The following is an 18850-nucleotide window of genomic DNA, read 5'->3' as shown; positions in this document are numbered from 1 at the left end:
GACAATGCTCCTTCGGTTTTACTGAAGTCTAAATCTGATCTCCTCGGTTATTTAAGCAGCCCACGAGCAGCTGGTTTGCCTGAACTCTTACAGCAATTTTCCACTGACAGGTTTAAAAGAAAACATGATTTATCAAAATAAGACTTAAAAATTAACGTAGATATTAAATGCAAGCACAGCACAGCAAGGTAGACATTCAAGACTGAGAAAACCAAATTCGTCTCCAATATTGCTTCATTAGTACCACAACGCTGTTCCTTTTAACTCCAATCCCAGATCCTAGCAGAGTTACTCCTTGGGAATTACTGGAAGCTTTGATCACAGTGTATTAGACATATAGTAAACAGGAAAAGAAAACAAAACTCCACGATGATAAAACAGATTGCTTTTAGTATCACCAGTCAGGTGAGTAAAACCAAGGAGGGAAGCACGGAGCCTCCTCTGACAGCTGTAACCTCGGAAAAGCCAATCCACAGGCACAGAGGTTTGGCTGAGGCGGAGACACGGATTCATTGAGGAAATTCGGGAGGGTGCCTTTACTACCGGCTCTGCCTGCAAGTACAGACACATCAGGCGACAGCCTCTGAGCTTATACAACCCCGAGGAGCACCAAATAAACCTCGTTCGGACAGAAAAGATGTTCCGAGACCCAGCACACTGGGAGGACACCGGAAAGCAAGCAAGCGTTTTCAAAGCTGTCCTACCGCTCACCAGAAACCCCGGAAACTCACGTTTACCTAACTGCACAAAAGCTTTTCCCTCCCATAACGCTACGGGAAGAACACACATCACATATCGAACCTGAACACGCGCCGGCTGACTTAGAAATAACACTTAAAGCTCCAGCACTTCACGCGAAGGGTCCAGCTGACGCCTCCGACACGCCGTGCACAGCGAGCGGCACAAAACATCGGTGTTAAATAACTCCGGGGGTGGCTACAAGTACGGAGGCACTGCCTCACACAGGGAGCCAAAGCTGCCGTGTCCTCCAGCCCCACATGTGCGGTGTGTGAGTGCCGGGCTGTCCCTGTCCCCTCCATCCCCTGACCGGTCACAGTGTGTGAATGCCGGGCTGTCCCTGTCACCTCCATCCCCTGACCGGTCACGGTGTGTGAATGCCGGGCTGTCCCTGTCCCCTGCATCCCCTGACCGGTCACAGTGTGTGTGTGCTGGGCTGTCCCTGTCACCTCCATCCCCTGACCAGTCACAGTGTGTGAGTGCCGGGCTGTCCCCTCCATCCCCTGACCAGTCACAGTGTGTGAGTGCCGGGCTGTCCCCTGCATTCCCTGACCAGTCACAGTGTGTGATTGTCGGGCTGTCCCCTCCATCCCCTGACCAGTCACAGTGTGTGAGTGCCGGGCTGTCCCCTGCATCCCCTGACCGGTCACAGTGTGTGATTGTCGGGCTGTCCCTGTCCCCTCCATCCCCTGACCGGTCACAGTGTGTGAGTGCCGGGCTGTCCCCTGCATCCCCTGACCAGTCACAGTGTTTTTCCAAGCGCAGGGACTGACAGCCCAACACGCGGCGCGGCCGCCGGGCTCGGCTGGAGGACTGGGACACATCCCGCTGTCCCTCCGACAGGGAGACGCCGGCAGGGATCCGCTCGCTCCCCGTGCGGTGCCACAGCAGAGCACGCTGCTCACAGCAGTTCCACGCCGCCGCCGCCTCCCCAGCCCGAGCGAGTTGACAGCCACTCACAACAGGATCGGCCGAGAGTAGTATCAGCGTTAGTCCACAACGCTACGAGCGCTCGGAGCTGCTCCGGCACCGGGAGCCGCTCCGACACCTCGACCCGCTCCGACACCCGGAGCTGCTCCGACATCCCGCACCCGAAGCGGCTCCGACAGCCCGAGCCCCTCCACCGCTCCGGCACCTCGGGCTGTTCCGACACCCGAGCACCCCGAGCCGGCACCTCCGAGCAGCGGCTCCGGCACCTCCGGCACCCCGAGCCGCTGTGCCGCCCCGACACCCCGAAGTGACACCCCGAAGTGACAGACACCCCGAGCCGCCCCGGCACTCCGCGCCCGCTCCAGCACCCCGAGCTGTCCCGGCACCTCAGCTCCCTGCTCCGGCACCCCGCTCTGCAGCTCCACCGCTCCGGCATCCCGAGCCGCTCCGGCACGGCACCGCGCCGCCCCGGCATCCCGCGCCGCTCCGCAGCTCCGCCACCCGCAGTGCCGCCCGTGCCCCCGCGCTGTCCCGCACCGCCGCTCTCCCGTGCGCTGGCTCGCCCCGCTGCGGCGGCCGGGACGCGCACAGAAGATGGCGGCCGGCGGCGCGGGCCCCGCTCGCGGCGCGGAGCGCGGCCGAGGCTGCGCCGTTTGCGCAGCGCCCCGCGCGCGGCGCGGCGGGCCGGGCGTAGCGCGCTTGGTGAATACGGGCCGGCGGCGCCCGCGCGGGGGGTGCCTGTAAACAATGGTGCCCCCCCTGCGCCGCGCTCCCTTACCGATTCCTCCTCCTTCTCCATCCCCGTGGGCATCTGCGGCACGGCCCGGTTGATGGAGACGCAGTCGTTGAGGTCGGGCATGTCCTTGCCGCGGTAGATGGGCAGCGGTTTGGCGGCGTCTAGCGCCCGGGCGCGGAAGGAGAGTTTGCTCATTGTCTCCCCCTCACAATAACACCCCGGGGCCGGGCGGGCGGGGGGGGGGGGCCTTCAGTGCGGCCTCGCCGCCGCCTCCCAGCCGCTCCCGCGCCGCGCCCGCGCCACCATGGAGGGTCCCGCCGCCCCGGCGCAGCTCCCGGCGGGGCCGCCCGTAGCTCGCCGCGCACGCCCCGCAGCCCTAGATCCGCGCCGGGCTCGCTCGGTCCGCTCCCTGCGCCATGGCAAACATGGCGGACATTAACCACGGCCGCCAGCCGTCCCGGCAGCCCGCGCGGCGGGAGCGGCGCTGCGCGCGCAGCCGAGGGCGGGAGGCTGAGGGAGCCTCGGGGAGCCTGAGGGGGGCGGCGGGACCGGGAGCGAGGGGAGAGCGGAGTGTCCGAACAGTGTCCCGAAACTGTCACCGCCGCGGCCCCACAGTGTCCCGGGAGTGCCACCGCTGGGTCCGCACAGTGTCCGCACAGTACCCCCGCTGTCTTCCCACAGAGTCCCCACAGTGTCTCCACGGTGTCACAGCCGTATCCCCACTGTCTCCCCACGGTGTCCCCACTGTCTCCCCACAGTGCCCCCACAGTTTCTCCACCATGTCCACGCCATGTCCCCACATTGTCCCCACAGTATCTCTTCTGCATCCCCATAGTGTCCCCACAGTGTCCCCGCTGTCTCCCCACACTGTCCTCAAAGCGTCCACACAATGTCCCTACAATGTCCCTGCAGTGTCCCTATAGCGTCCCTGCCGTGTCCCCATAGTACCTCCACAGTGTCCCCACTGTCTCCCCACACTGTCCCCAGAGTCTCCGCAGTGTCCCCACAGTATCCCCACAGTATTCTCTCCATGTCCCCACAGTGTCCCTGCTGTCTCCCTGCTGTGTCCCCACAGTGTCCACACAGTGCCTTCATGGTGTCCATGGCATGTCCCACAGTGTCCCCACTGTGTCCCCACATTTTCCCCACAGTGTCCCCTCTGTGTCTCCATAGCCCTACAGTATCCCCACTGTCTCCCCACCCTGTCCCTAAAGTGTCCACACAGTGTCCCCACAATATCCCCACAGTGTCCCTACAGTCCCTGCCGTGGCCTCACAGTATTCCCACCATGTCCCCACCATGCCCCTGTTGTCTCCCTGCTGTTCCCCACAGTGTCCCCACAGTGTCCCCTGCTCTCTGGACAAACCATCTGGTTCCTCTCCTCAGCTCGTCAGCTGGTGTGAACTTAAAGTCTTCCAGCAATAAAAAGAGCTTGTCAGAAGAGCTGAGTGACTTAGAAACAAACTCGTGCCTGCACGTTTCAATTATTTATTTATTTTCTCCACAGAATCACACAATATTTAGGTTTGGAAGGGACCTCTGGAGATCATCCAGTTTAACCAGAGGCACCCAGAGCAGGTGACACAGGAAAGCATCCAGGTGGGTTTGGAATGTGTCTGGAGAGGGAGACTCCACACCTTCCCTGGGCACTTATTCCAGTGCTTGGCTGCCTTAAATATAAAGAAGTTTTCTCATTTTGAAGTGGAACTTGTCATGTTTTAGTTTACTAAATTCACCTCCACCTCAGAGCTCTCACAGGAGTTGTCAGTGCAACCTTCTGCCTCTGAATTAAACCAAAACTCTTAGTCAAAGCTTAACCATTTGGATCACAGTGCCAGCTGTACCTAATATTCCATTTTTTAATTAGGAAAAAATAGGTTTAGTCTCTAAATTGCTGTTCATTTTTACTTACCTGTTGCATTTTTTTATTTACGTGGTTTTATACAGCAAATACAACTACTGTTCTTGACAAACACGTGATTTACAAAATGAAGAATAAAGAATTATGCCAGCTAGAGAGAGAGAGAAGGAAGATGAAACAAGCACAGTAATACACAGGAGGCAAAAAGAAAGAGCAAGAACATTATGTTCATCAGCCACGGACCCAAATTAGCTTGGGAAAGAGATGTGGAAATTGGATTAACTCCTATGAAAACATCAGGTAAATGCTCAGTAATAGTCATGTGAGCAAATGAAGCTTTAAAGGTGATGAGAAAACCAACAGAGAACAAAAGTGTGATACTTTGCACATTTATAACTCCCTTTAAAATTTTCTATTCATACAGTTCTTGACTTGGATTAGGATGAAGACATAAATGTTTAACAGTTGTATGGTTTCTAGCCTAGAATTTATAGCTCAGCACCGTTTTAGAAGCGGCCAGAATGGGTCTGATACCCCTAAAGTGACTCATGATTAATTGGTAGCAGCAGAGGGTTGGCATTTTCAAAGAGCCATTGTGATGCCTTTCTGCATGAGCTGTATTTTCCATAAAAATTCCATTACCTGGAGTGTGTTACAGCCCCGCTGCACAGGTGACATACATGTGGAAAGGTGAGGCAGCTGAGTGGAACAGGCAGTTCCTCCTGAAGTACTTCCTTGAGTAGTTGAAAGACAGAAAGAACTTTCCTCTTTCTGCTTCTCTGCAAGAAAGAGGCATTTTACACACTGCTTTAAGATTTGTTTCCCCTTTCAGTCAGCACAGCTGAACAATAGATAATAATAGCCTTTTCCCTTTGTGTGCATGTTCTGTTCTTTTTCACTGCTTAAAAAATAAAAAAAAGAACAAAAATGGAACATATTTACCCTCAAGGTGGCTCTTAGTCCTAAACTCATCCCATTATTTTATTTCTACAAGCAATGCAATTTTTTTTTAAATGGTGCCCTGTAGGATACAGAGGGGTTTTTTTATGTAGTCAAAAAAGCCATTGCACAGAGCTGAACATGGGCAAAACTAAAGTTTCAGCTTACATTAGTTTAGCTTTAAGCCAGAACCATCAATCTTTTAAGTGCATAATCTGATCTCTTCCTCTGGTAAAATATTACAGGTTTTCTGAAGAGTTTTAGCTGTGAAAAAATCATGAGCTGTACCTCACCTGTAGACAAAATAAGTTATTTTTGATGCACAAATCAAGGAAACCACGTCTCAAACGAAACTGTTCAGCAGCTGAATTCTGACTTGTCTTTGTGTTTTCTGTAGAGGTAATGGAGTTGAATATGCACATTTGAGCACTGGATAGACTGAAACCCCCCAGATTCCACTTGAGCACCTGTATCAGTGGAAATGTCAGAGTCATATAGGCTCGGGGGCTTTTGGTTCTGCTTCTCCACAGTGACATTTAGCACAAGGAATCCTTGTTCTCACTGTAGCTGCCTGAAGCCTGGTGGTCTTTTCTGCAAATGTATCCTGTTTTGTTGTTGTTTCTGTTGTTTGTTTTTTGGGTTTTTTTTTTTCTCTCACTGCATTAATCTTCTCCAAGCACGAGCATCCCTTATAGACAATTATCTCAATGTACATTATTGCAACATGACATGGCATGAGCAGTTCTATGTTCTGTATTGTTACCTTATAAGTACAAGAAGTATTAAAAAACAAAAAGGGCACAGAAAATACAGAAACAGAGAGTCCAGAGGTGGTTTTGGCCCCTGACAATGCACAGGGTTGTTGAGCCTTGTGGGGTGTTCGACACCTTGATTGACTGTAGGGTGTTAAAGGATAAACTGGAATTTTTAGGGTGCTAATGGATTTGACTGTAAATACACAAAAATAATCAAGATAGTCAGTGTTCAGAAGAATTGTCTTCTGCTCCATGCCAGCTCCAGACTCAGAGGATGCAATTAGGGAAGTGATGCTGATGAATCCACGCTCTCAAATATTCCTGGTGTTGCTGCCATTGTACATCCCAGATTCCAGCCTTATTATTGAGGGATTTGATCTCATGTTTAAGGAAATCTTCACTAGAAGGGAGCCTAAAAGTGTCCAGGAGGCTGGCTTAGTAACTCCAGCACAAGGGAAAGTGCTGAGCTTTCCAGGAGATCCATGAATGGACTAGGGGAGTCTTTTTAAAGGTTATGAAGTCCTTCTTTCTCCTCGTGTCTGAGAACTCTGATTGAAGTGAAAGGAACCTCTGTCCTATTCATTTCAAAGGGGGTTTTGTCAGGAAAAAAGAGCTTGATCAAAGTAGCTAGTAAGCATGCTTAGTGGCTAATGTTCACAGTTAATGTATCATTCCAAACCATTTCCATTTCCAATTATTCCAAGAGTTGAGGGAACTGGCAGCCTGCACATTTTCCTCTTTAAGGTCACCAAAAAAACCTATCAGCCCAAACCTGCAATCTAGCGTGGAATAGCTTCCTGGGAGATGGAAAGCTCTGAATGGGAATTATAAAAAGTTGAAAATGGAGTTAAAATCTCGAGCCCGACGGCAACGGACACCAAATGAAACGAAATAAAAGGGCAGCTATGGAAATGGCTGATTCCCCACATTATAGCAGGAAGGTAACGTGATGAAAAGCAGCAGGAAGCTCCTGATTTGAAAGTTTTGTGTCAGGACTATTTGTGTCAAGGAATAGGTTTAAAATGACAGGGAATTGTGCTTTCTGTGTGAGGGTTACCACAGGCACGGGAGGGCCGGCAGCTCTCTGAAGGAACCTGCTGCAGCTGCTTCCTGTGCTGTAAAATCTCAGATTCCCACTCAAAAAATAAACCTGCTCTGGACTCTAACTGTGTTACCAACAATGCAATTATGAAACCAGATTCATTTGCTTTGGAATTATCAAGTAAAGCCATTAAGCACCTGTACGAGTGCAGCCCAAAACCACATAAATCCGGGGGTTTACCACAGGAAAAATGTAACTTTACAGTGCAGTGACCAGTGAAGAGGAAAAACATGGTTGTGCCTGGAACCAGAAATATACTGTTAAAAGCAGTACATAATAAGGATTGTATTTATGGCCTTAAGTTTTGGAAAATAGGCCTTCAAGAGAGAGAGATTTATCAACTGTCATTTAGAAAGTCCTAGCAGAGAAAAATCACGAAAACCAATTTTACAAAGGTATACAAATTTATCCCAAAATCTCACACCTCAGGAGGCAAACTCGAGACATTAATTTACTTATTTATTGGAATTTTGAGGAGCTGGGAGCTCCCCCGGCTTGTGCTGAAAAACTAAAAATCAAACCCCATCCTGCCACTTAAAATATGAATAAAGTCAGAATAATGGGGCATTGAAAACTGTTACAATGTTTATTCAGAGTTCACAAGTCAGAGTGAAGGACTCACCCTAAAGAGGACTTTGAAAACCTCTGCCCCAGCAGTAAGAGATGCTCCCTTTCCTCCTCAGAGCTTCGTAGTTCTGCTGCATTTCAGCACAAGGGTAGAAGTGGGGCTGCTTTCTAAAAGTAAATCTGTAGGCAACTTTAAAATCACAGAATCACAGACTGGTTTGGGTTGGAAGGGAAGTTAAAGATCATTTAATTCCACAGGGAGGGACACTTTCCACTAGATAAAAAGAAGAAATCAGGAAATACACCAAGTGTAACTTTTTATAAATACTGTAAAGCCACATTCTTACCTGAAAACCCAACAAACCCACCTCGATAATTGCTGTCTTCTGAGTTAGTGCCCTGGGTAGAACAGTTTTTCTTACTGATTAATAATGGCAACATTTTCCCTGCCCACCTTGCTCTGAGGTTGATACCATGGGCTGATCTGGAGTAGCAGCACTCACTGGGGCAGGAATATTCAGTGGAAATTCCAAGAAAATCCAAACCTTGCATGGGCATAGCCCAAGGCTTTCCAAGGTGTCCAGGCAAATGCTTTTCTGCCAACAAAACTTGACCTTCTCTAGCAGGGTTTGTTCCTTTATCTGCAAATACCAGACCTTTATCATCACATCTCAGTCTTTTTTTTCCTTTTTAATCTCTAAAGTCCTCCCACAACCCCTTAAAACCCAAATATGTCCCCAGTGCTTCTCTCCAACCAGGGCAGAACCATTTCCCGCTGCAGAAATGACCCAGGTCCCCTCAAAGCACTTCCCCTGCTGTCAGCCAGGAGGTGTTTCCCCAGGAGGGAAAGATTTTACTTTTATCTGACTCTGATGAAAATCAGAGGGAAGTTTATTGTCACTTGTATGGGAGCAGTGTCATCCTGTGACATTTTTCTGCAAAATGGGGCTGAAAGCCATCACAGAAAAACAAGAGTCTCTCAGCAACGTTGCCGTGCACCAAGAAACACAAATATTATCTCGGTTGCAAGAGGAGTCAAAAGGAAAATGAAAGTGTTATGTTGGAAACAAACAGTGGTGATCCTGTTTTTGTAGTACTCAGGGCACACATTTGTAATAACTAAAGGAAGTTTTTAGTCCTGGTTGTAAGTTATGCAATCAACATGCAGATTTAAAGATGTATTCAAGCTTCACATTCCTCTACTTCCTTGTCAAATAGGCTTTTTTTAAGAAAACAGTACCAAAAAAAGACACTTTCATTATGCAGACATCAGTCATAGCAAAGCTGATACCGTATTCCCACTTCCAAATTGCCTGTTCATTGAAATCTCCTGCTCCACATGCAATCAGATCTCCATAAATACACGAGTGCTTTACAAGAGCTGCTCCAGCAAGGTCACACCTTTACACCAGCTCTTGCTTCCTCAGGAACAACAGTGCTCAGCTGCACCAGCACCAAACACATCCTGGGATCGTGGCAGCTGGACATCAGGCCCTATGGGGGACTGCTGAGGGGTGGTGAGTGAGAATCTCATCCTGGGGCTGGGGTTTTGAGCATGAGAAGCCTATTTTTATTTTCCAGACCTGGTGGCCACTTTCATACCATTAAAAAATGTGAGCAGTCAGCCCTCAAGAAAGTGATTGGGACACAGAGGTTGCTTCTTGCTTCTTTCTTGGTTTCTTTTAGGTTGGACATGAGGAGGAATTTCTCCCTGGAAGGGTTGTTCGGGCTTTGGAGGGGGTTGCCCGGGGGGTTTTGGGTTGCCCTCCCTGGAGGTGTCCCAGGAAGGCCTGGCCGTGGCACTCAGTGCTCTGGGCTGGGGGACAAGGGGGGCATCGGGCACAGGGGGGATCCATGGGCTGGGAGGGCTTTTCCAACCTCAGTGATTCTGGATTCTGAAATAAGAGACTGATGATTCCACATTGCTCCCTGAAAAGATGGGAGAGGTTTGCCTGTTATCACATGCAGCTATTTCACTCTTGTGCTTTCGGTTCACAGTCAAACTCTGTGGAAGGAGGAGCAGTGAGTTTATTTTGGAAGCTGGAGATGGGCTTTTGGCAAAGGCACGGAGTGACAGGACAAGGGGGAATGGCTTTCCACTGCCAGGGTTAGGTTGGATATTGGGAAGGAATTCCTGGCTGGGAGGGTGGGGAAGTCCTGGCCCAGGTTGCCCAGAGAAACTGTGGCTGCCCCTGGATCCCTGGAAGTGTCCAAGGCCAGGATGGATGGGACATAGAGCTGAGGAAAGGCCAGTTTGGAGCACATGCCAGCCCAGTGCTGAGAGAGCTGAGTCATCAGGAAAAGGGAAGTTTGGGGCCTGCACAGCCCCTCCGGCTCCCTCACTGTGTGAATGGAGCCAGGCACGCCTTGGGGAGCCTCTGTCTCACCTCAGATTGGTCTTAGAGGATATTTTCACACAGCTGAGCCTAACTGTGTCTTCCTCTAAGGCTGAACTTGAAGCTGGATATGTAGGAGCCTCCTCTGTGTGTCCCAGACTCAGGTCTGGAGCACAGACAGAGCAGGACCCTCTCACAACATTTCTCTGAAGTTCACTAAAAAAAAATGGAAGAAAAGAGTGAAAAGTGGGAGCTGAATTGTGGGCACGGGATAGAGCAGACAGGGAAAGAGGACACTGCTGGAAGTGAGGGAAAGGTGATGCCTTCAAACTCTGGAGTGTTCCCACGTGAGCCTTGGATGCTTGAAAATTAAAATTATGGATAATTCAGGGTAGCAATAGGATGAGAGGTCATAGTCTTAAGGTGCACCAGGGGAGGTTCAGGTTGGACATCAGGAGGAATTTCTTCACAGAGAGGGTGATTAAATATTGGAATGGATCCAGGGGGGTGGTAGAGTCTTCACCCCTGGAGGTGTCCAAGGAAGGACTGGACGTGGCCCTCAATGCTCTGGGCTGGGGGACAAAGTGGGGATGGGGCACAGGGGGGACCCGATGATCTCAGAGGTCTTTTCCAACCAAATTGATTCTGTGCTTCTATAACTCTGTAATATTTGTGGAATATTTGTGGTTCCTGGGTAGAAGCCTTCTCAGGGCATGCAAACACCCAACTTCCAGCGAGCCCAAGTGGTTGGGGAAGAGGCTGGATTCACTGGAAAGCCAGTGCAGAGAGGAGCAGCATCAGCTGAAAACAACTTGGAAGTCTAAGGGAACATAAGAGGTGACCAAACCACGGGGGACTGTTTCTGAAGCACCTGCACAAGTGTTGTTAAACCAACAGTTGTCACCAATTCCCTTTCTGTCCAGGTCACCCCACGGTGAGTCAATGCAAGACCAACTCCTGGCCCGCTTTACTCCTCACCACTGAGCCTTTGGAGGCTCTGGTAACCTTTGTGCAAGACATCCCACGCCTGCTCGTGGGAAAATCAGGGAATGACGGGGGCATGACGGGAGTTTCTAACCCTGAAATCCTAAATAATGCCCACGAGATTACAAATCAGGACACTGGTGCTTCTGGCTGCTCCAGGTGTGGCAAAAATGTTCTCAGACAAAAGAACGGCTGGGTTTGGGAATGTTCCTGCAAGTACCCGGAGCAGTGTCACCACTTAATCATTCTTGGAAACAAAGGAGAAATAAAGGAGTGGAAAATAATGCCGTTATATAATAGGAAAATTACATCAGAGTTTCAGTATAAAACTTCAATTGAAGAAATACAATAGTTTTTTTTTCAAGGAGCCCAAATTAATCCATTCCCATTTTCCCCCAAGAATTCGGTGGTTGGTTAAGGAATTTCTTTTGCACAGTTCTCTCTTGATTTTAAACACACGGACATTTCGTGAGCTTTTCCTGAAGTCACAGGTTAATCCTTCGGAGGAAAACGATCCATAAATCCTAGGAGTGTCAAGGAGTTGTAATCCCAACCTGTCTGGATTATCCAAACTACATTTGTAAGGTGCCAAGCTTAAGAAAACACTGCCCTCGTGTCACCTGGGACATATGAAAATATTCCAACTTGGGTAGTTATGGTTCCATCCCCAGCTTCCCTTTCCTGCTGGCACCTCTTTAATGACAGGTTTTGTTCTGCTCCATTGCCAGTTGGAAAGGGAACAGGTTCTCCCTCTGACAGGGCAACCACAACAAGGAGCTGTAGGTCTTGGCACAGGGTTGGGGTTATTAATTTGCTGAGGAACAGCTCCTCCATCCCACTGAGGGCAGAGCCTTGGTCATGCTTAACCAGCACCTCTAAAGCTTTTCCTTTTCTCCAGCTGGGAATGAGAGTGGAGCCGTTGTCTCTACAGCATCAGGAGATGGGGTGATAATTTTCCCAATGGATCCTGCTGTGGTTTGCCTGTGGTTTGCCAGTCTCATTCCTGCATTTGGCCTATTCCCACGGGCACATCATTGTCCAGGATGTGCTCTGAATATATTAAATAGAATGGATTTTTCCCTTTCTTTAACCATACCTGTAGTCTGTCAGCAAATGCACTTCCAGAGCCATTTCACTGCAATGGTGTAGGAGCTGGAGCTCTGGATGGATCCAACCAAACCCCGTTTCCATCTGCCATGGGATTTATAACCCGATCCTCCACCTCCGTTCCTGCCCTTCCTTTCAGCATAATTCCACAGGTGTTCTGTTCTAACTATTTTTGGAAATGGTTTTATTTGCATTACCTATTTCGTGTTTAGCTTTAAAATTCTAATTTCGGCTACATTCCCGTTCTCCTCGCTCAGGGCAGAATGGCCCCGTTAACGTAAAGAGCCATATGGTGACAGCTGAAAAGATTCAGTGCAAATCTGATATTGGCACGAGGATCAAAAATACCAAAAAATCTTCGGGAAAGGTGGATTTGGTGTCAGCAGTGGCAGAGCAGAGGCTGTGGTGATGCTGAGCCCTGTGGGTGGTGGTGGGCAGGGGGTTTTGTTACTCCAAAGACTCCCAAAAGTCAGGATTTAAAATTAATTTATAAATAGACTTGGCAAAACAAGTTTAATGTCAGGTAGCTCCTTTAGATCTGCTGCTGACAACGTAAGTTCGTGTTTTCCCCCAGAATTAACAGAATTTTTCATTCTCTGGTTTTGCTTTGACAAGTTTTCAGTATAAATCTTATCTATGTAAATCTTACGTGCAACCTTTCCAGAATATATTCCAAAAAATATCTGCTTTAAGCAAGGGCTTAATTTAAGCCTGACATGTGATTTGCTAAACAAACTTATGACTAAGGCAACACCGAGTTTGTTCAGTAGGACCAAAATTTGCTCCAGAGTGAATCATCAATGAGTAAGAGTGATGCTATCTGGAGTTTTGATCTAAGCACAGATTTGAATAATGACCTGGATTTTTTGGAAGAGCAGCTAACTAAGCAAGAAAAGGGGGGGGGGAATCTGTGAAGAATTCTGTGGTTGATATCACTACCTATTTTCAGCTGTATGAGTCAGGGAGCCATCACATGGATCTGCACAGAAATATCAAAGCAAATCCCACTTCAAACCCACACCACTTCCCAATATATACCCTCACTCATCGATCCCAAAAGCCAGGGAACGTCTATCTGGCTGAAATAAAAGCCAGAGGGATCAGAGCTACAGCAACAACGAACTTTCTTAAAACAGAGCCTCTAATTTTCTGTGCAGCTCCTGCCTCTGCTGATTTGCAGCCGAACCAAGAAGGAACAGGTAGTCAAAAAGTGCCACTTGCTGAGCTCAGTAAGTGGAGTCTTCACTCTCTGCAGAGACCCAGGGAGGAAAACTGTGCGTCAAAACTGCCCAAAAAAATTGTCTAGGTGGACAGAGATGGCACCTCGTGCAAATATTCCTTAATAACAATGATTGAAAGAGCTACAGCTGTCACACAGGTCCTAAAACCCAATGTATTTCTCCAATATTAGAAGCTTATTGGGATATAAATATGAGATACCTCTGGATCCACGGGAGGAACATCATCTGGAGTCGTTCATATCATGAAACATGAAGCCAATTACGGTGCTGGAGAAGAAAACATAACTCAATCTGTTACAGAATATTTCGGCAGAATCCCATCCTAGGAGAAGACGAAGCTTTGACAGACTTTCTCTTTTTTTTTTTCCAGAATATTCTGAAATGTTTTGCAAGTTGCTGCCAGATGTAAAAGGAAATTAAAAGGAGGATTTAGGCAATATTTTAATGTGATACTCAAAATGGCAATGCTGGAATATGAAAAAACACATTGTTTTGGACTTTTATTTCTTTTATTCACCAATAGATTTGTAAGTCCTACCATCTTAGGACACCCTGCTCTTCTCCTATAGGATAAATCCCTATAACTCAAGATTATTAGGATCTCCCCACTGTAAAGAGGATTTAGCTGTGGATTAACAAGCAAATGAAGAGGAGAAGTGGAAAAGGACACCGGGTTGTCTCGTGAGTCGATGATGTGGTGGTCGGTCAGTGGTTGACCTCGATGATCCTGGAGGTCTTTTCCAACCCTAATGATTCTGGAATTCTCTGGTTCTCCCTTAAGCCTGTGCTGGGAGCCAGACTAACCAGAGCTGGTGATCAGGAAACAATCAAACACCAGGAGAAATTGGTGCTTTAGGGAAAGCGATGCAGGAAAACTCCGACTGGGAAAGTGCTGGATGACAGAAGGACAGGGATGTGATAGAGTCAATACCTCCAGCAACATAAACACCACCAAAAATCAGCCCATTAGCAGCTCCTTGTTCTATGATTATGCATTTACTTGCACAAGGTCACACAACAACATCTCCACAAAAGGCTGAGAAAATAGTTCAAGTCCATTTGGCTTTGGTTGAGAAATAATGTTTGGTGTGAGGCAGACCTAGTGATCATGGAATCATGGAATGGTTTGGGTTGGGAGGGACCTTAAAGATCATCCCATTCCACCCCCCTGCCATGGGCAGGGACACCTTTCACTAGCCCAGGTTGCTCCAAGTCCCATCCAACCTGGCCTTGGACACTTCCAGGGATCCAGGGGCAGCCACAGCTTCTCTAAATTATGGATCAGGACTCTGTAGTGTATAAAAGATGCTTTTCAGAACAAAGACACAGTCAAAGCTTCCAAGGATGGGAAATGTGAGTGAGGAAATACCCGTGCCATGTTATTCCAGGGCAAACCACACTGTTCCATGCAGGTTGTTTAGGAAGCAGCTGGAGCTGCTGTTTGGAAAATACATCCCTCTCTCTACCATGGGCAAACCCACATCTCAATGAGGGGCATATTCCTGCATGGAGCTGGCAGGTGCCTGCCACTGCACCAGGACTGGCAGTAAGAATGGCACAAGCAAGTCAACCACCTTTAATTTAATTTAATTAAGGCCATTGCCTTAATTATGGGTATTAATGCACAAACCGTGTGGCACAAGCTCAAGGTTAAGTGCCTTCTTGTATAGCAAGGCTAAATTTCATCTTAATTTTTTTTATATTAATGTCTTGCATTCTGCAATCTGGTGCCTCATACTAAATCTAGTCCTAAACAAGAAAAGCTGGGCTTTTAAAATCAGATCTGATTAACTGGAAACAACCAACAACCAGCTCTAGACACCAGTTGACTCCAATGTGAGCACAAGCTCCAAGTGTGGCTCCGATGATCTGAGGGGATTTAGGAGAGAAACAGCCACGTACCACCGAGACTACTGGGAAGTACCAAATCCCAGGTACAACAAATCCCCTGTTTTGGCCACAAACAGCTGCCAAAACAACCAAGGGATTGGAGAAACGATCAAATGGGAAGGGATGAGAGGTGTGTGCCTTGTTTGCTCCCACGGAGTGAGAGCTGGAGAGGGATGTGATTGCTGGCTGTGGAGGTATCAGTGACAACACATCCAGGCAGAGAAGCTGAACAACCATCAGAACGAGGACATGTGGATGAAAAACAACTCTGAGGTTGGAAATCAGGAGGTGATTGCTACCACAGGATGATGTCCCAGTCAGAGCAAAGGGGAAAAAGTCAAATATGGTCTGATGGAGCTTAAAAACTGTCAAGGATTATGCAAAGCTCGGCTTGGTGGCACTGGCCGGGGCTTCCCCACAGGCACAGCCCTTCCACCACCACTTTGGGACTAGAAGTTTTGCTCTTAAGCATAACCTTTTAGCCTTGGTGATGCACAGAATGTGCAAGGTCACCTCCTGGCACGGGGAACCGGAGCTGTGGAGCAGCTGGGAAAAGAAAATCAGTGAGACCGAAGGGAGAAATAAATTTCCAAATGCCTTTGGAAGCCTTTGTGGAACAGCAATCCAATTTCCATGGAACACTGAAGGCCTGACCCAGACGTGTGAGCAGGTAACTCTGGCAAGAGTCCTCAGCAGGGTGGGTGGGAGCAGGAATAAATTTAGCTGGGTTTGCTTTGGAGATCAGACTGTGCTCATAACACTGTGCTTAGAGGATGCTCTAGAAAAGATTCCAAACACCCCCGTGTTTCTGAATTCCCTGAAACACTGAATAGAAGCAATTGTCTGAAGGAAGAGTTCTCTCAGATTTCAAACACAAAGAGATAATGTGCAACTTGAGTTAAAAGCAGCTATTTCGAGACAAGACAACTTTGGTTTCATGGTTATTTACCTGATACAGCGGGTCCTGATGACTTTCTGCAGCAGAGGGTTTAAAAGAAACCTTGCTTTGTAACTTTTATTTTTCTGAGAAATGTAAACTTTGAGCTGTTTTACTTATTCTTTGGTTCCAGAAACGAGCAGGAGAGAACATGAACTTCTGACCAGGAGTTGTGCCTTTACCCGGGCTTGGTTTTATTGGAGAATGAAGCTGAAATAAACTTCTTTGAGAGTTAAGATTTAGAAGTTAGGAGGCCCCTAACTCATGCATATTTTCGAGGAGAAATCTCATTCCTTCTTTTAAGAATCATTACAAAAGCCCACAAACAACACCATGGGCCTGATAGTAAAGGCCAGATAATCAGTGACAGCTCTGTAACACAGGTTATTAATCCTGCTTGGGGAACATCCTGAGATTGGCTGGATGTGCCCCAACAGCTGGATTCAGGGATGAGACATAGGGATAAATCTGCCTTCCCTGTAAGTGGGAACAGGAGGGCTGAAGGATGGGAATGGTCCCTCCTTGGCCTGGCCCAGCTCATGCTGAGAAGTCTCCTGGCTCTGACCAGCCTGTGGAACATTTGCTCTTCTGAAAGCATTTGACACATCTGAGATGTTCATCTCCTACTTTTCAGATCAAAATCAGGAAGCCATTACCCTTTGCTTTCATTTAGTAAGTAACTGCACTCACTTTGCTGCAGGTCCAACGATCCTCCTGATACACTTCATTCCCTCTTGATCCATTATTTTATTGGATACTTAAGTCACCCTTATCAGGCAGTTAATAAGAGGATCGTTGTCGATAATTAATGGCAACATCTTCCTCTGAAAACTAATTAATAGAAATGCAGCATCCATGTCCTTTGGAATGTGGCTCTGTGGGAATATCTTGCTAATGAAGCCTTGGACACTTCCAGGGATCCAGGGGCAGCCACAGCTTCTCTGGGCAACCTGTGCCAGGGCCTGCCCACCCTCCCATCCAGGAATTCCTTCCCAGTATCCCATCTAATCCTACCATCTTTTAGTTTAAAGCCATTCCCTCCTGTCCTACCATTCCATGATTCCGTGGAGGACGAGCGTGCAGGCGCAGCAGAGGGAGCTCAGTTCGGGGGACAGACGCGATAACATCTTGTCGTACACACGCCGTAATTAATTTTAATTTACTTAATTAACAATTCAGTCTTTGGGGAAGGAAGATGAAAAAGTTCCTTCATAAAGTGACAATGGGTGATTGTTCTCGGCTTCTTATCCTGGAGGCACTGGGGATAATGAGAGCTGGGGAAATACTTGGATAGATTGATTATAGGGAGGGGATGGGAGTCCTCCGGCACAGGCTTCTGTAACGGGCACCTCCTCCCCCTTCCCATCTTCCCAAGGAATTCAACTTGGGGTCAACACACGGAAAAGTAAAAGTTCTCCTCAAAATCCCATTTCCATTTGAAGACTCATGGTGTGAGAAGTCGGGTACGGATTTAACCTCTGCCAGAAATAATCATCCCTTCGCCAAACTCTCAGTCAACAGACAACAGAAGCTGGGGAAATGATGCTATTAAGATCTGAAGGTGGAAATTCCCAATCCTTTTCCCTGGCACACATAAAAATAAAACGATATAAAAGAACTCCGGCAGATGCAGCGTCATATGGAGTCGCTTAATGGCAACGCTCAGCCTTCCAAAAGGAGATTTACATCCACAGTCGCTCCTAAAACTTGACATTTGCGTGGAATAATTCAGAATTTGCTGCTTGCTGGGCTTTGTTGCCTTTCTTACACCCCTCAGTGGTGTTAGTTCTGCTCTTAGCAAAGCCCATCCCTTCTAACAGATGCAGATAGTTTGTTGTTACTCCGCAAAGCTCGGTTCTGTGTTTCGCTAAACCCAGCTTAAAACTGCCCCCTCGAGGACTCTTTGCCTGTCACAGATTTAATTTGCACCATTACTGGGCTCCAGCCTAATTCCCCCACAACTATTCCAAGTATTTTAACAAGGATCACATGTTGGACATGCGTTTCCATGCCTACGTGTGTCCCACTTCAGGACAAACTCATTCCACTTCACTCCTTGTACGGATGCAAACGAGGTGCTGGCAGGACATTCCTGTCCTGCAGATAAAAGGTGTTGGAAGCTACATCTGGATCCAGCAGCTGCCCAAAAACTGGTCCCAGTGGGTGCTAAAGCAGGACTTTATAAGCAGTTTTATAAAAGTTATTGTCCTATTTTAATTTTATTTATTTTAGGGTTGCAAATACCAAACCTGTACTTCCATAAATGTCCTAAGTTTGTTCTCATTTTTGAAAAGTATTTAAAAAAAATTGTTGTACTTATTTAGTTGATTTCTAACACTTTATTCTTAATTTTTTTTTTCATTCTGTCATAACCAAGTTGTTCATGACAAAGGTTTAGGCAGTACCAGGTTTTTCCTGGCACTTAACTGTGACACCTTGGGAAGGAGCTGGTGCCTTTGTGGGCCTGTGGGCTCTGCTCCACCTCCCACTTTCCTCTGAGAAAAATCTCAGAGAGGTTTCTTTATTAAATCCCAGACTGGTTTGGGTTGGAAGGGACTTTAAAACTCATCCCATTCCTATTCCCCTGCCATAGGCAGGGACACCTTCCACTAGCCCAGGTTGCTCCAAGCCCCGTCCAACCTGGCCTTGGACACTTCCAGGGATCCAGGGGCAGCCACAGCTTCTCCGGGCACCCTGTGCCAGGGCCTCCCCACCCACCCAGCCAGG

At 48.0% G+C, this 18850-nt stretch overlaps 1 protein-coding gene and 1 long non-coding RNA gene across 2 annotated transcripts in view; one reads left to right on the top strand and one right to left on the bottom strand.

Moving 5' to 3' along the window:
- The window catches only part of EPC2 (enhancer of polycomb homolog 2), a 38604-nt gene extending 35974 nt beyond the window's left edge, over positions 1-2630 (bottom strand). The window contains exon 1 of the mRNA XM_017823749.1: positions 2447-2630. Within this exon, the coding sequence (XP_017679238.1) occupies positions 2447-2599 (153 nt within the window). The 5' untranslated portion in view covers positions 2600-2630. The remainder of the gene's footprint in view (positions 1-2446) is intronic.
- A 1321-nt stretch (positions 2631-3951) lies between these two features.
- Positions 3952-18850, top strand: part of LOC108501646 — an 18655-nt gene continuing 3756 nt past the window's right edge. The window contains exons 1-2 of the long non-coding RNA XR_001876245.1: positions 3952-4003; positions 4352-4565. This is a non-coding gene — a long non-coding RNA (uncharacterized LOC108501646). The remainder of the gene's footprint in view (positions 4004-4351; positions 4566-18850) is intronic.

The sequence above is a fragment of the Lepidothrix coronata genome, unplaced genomic scaffold (assembly GCF_001604755.1).
Source record: "Lepidothrix coronata isolate B3197 unplaced genomic scaffold, Lepidothrix_coronata-1.0 Scaffold105, whole genome shotgun sequence".
NCBI lineage: Eukaryota > Metazoa > Chordata > Aves > Passeriformes > Pipridae > Lepidothrix > Lepidothrix coronata.
Note: the sequence above shows the minus strand (reverse complement) of the source record. Positions and strands in the feature narration are given on the sequence as shown.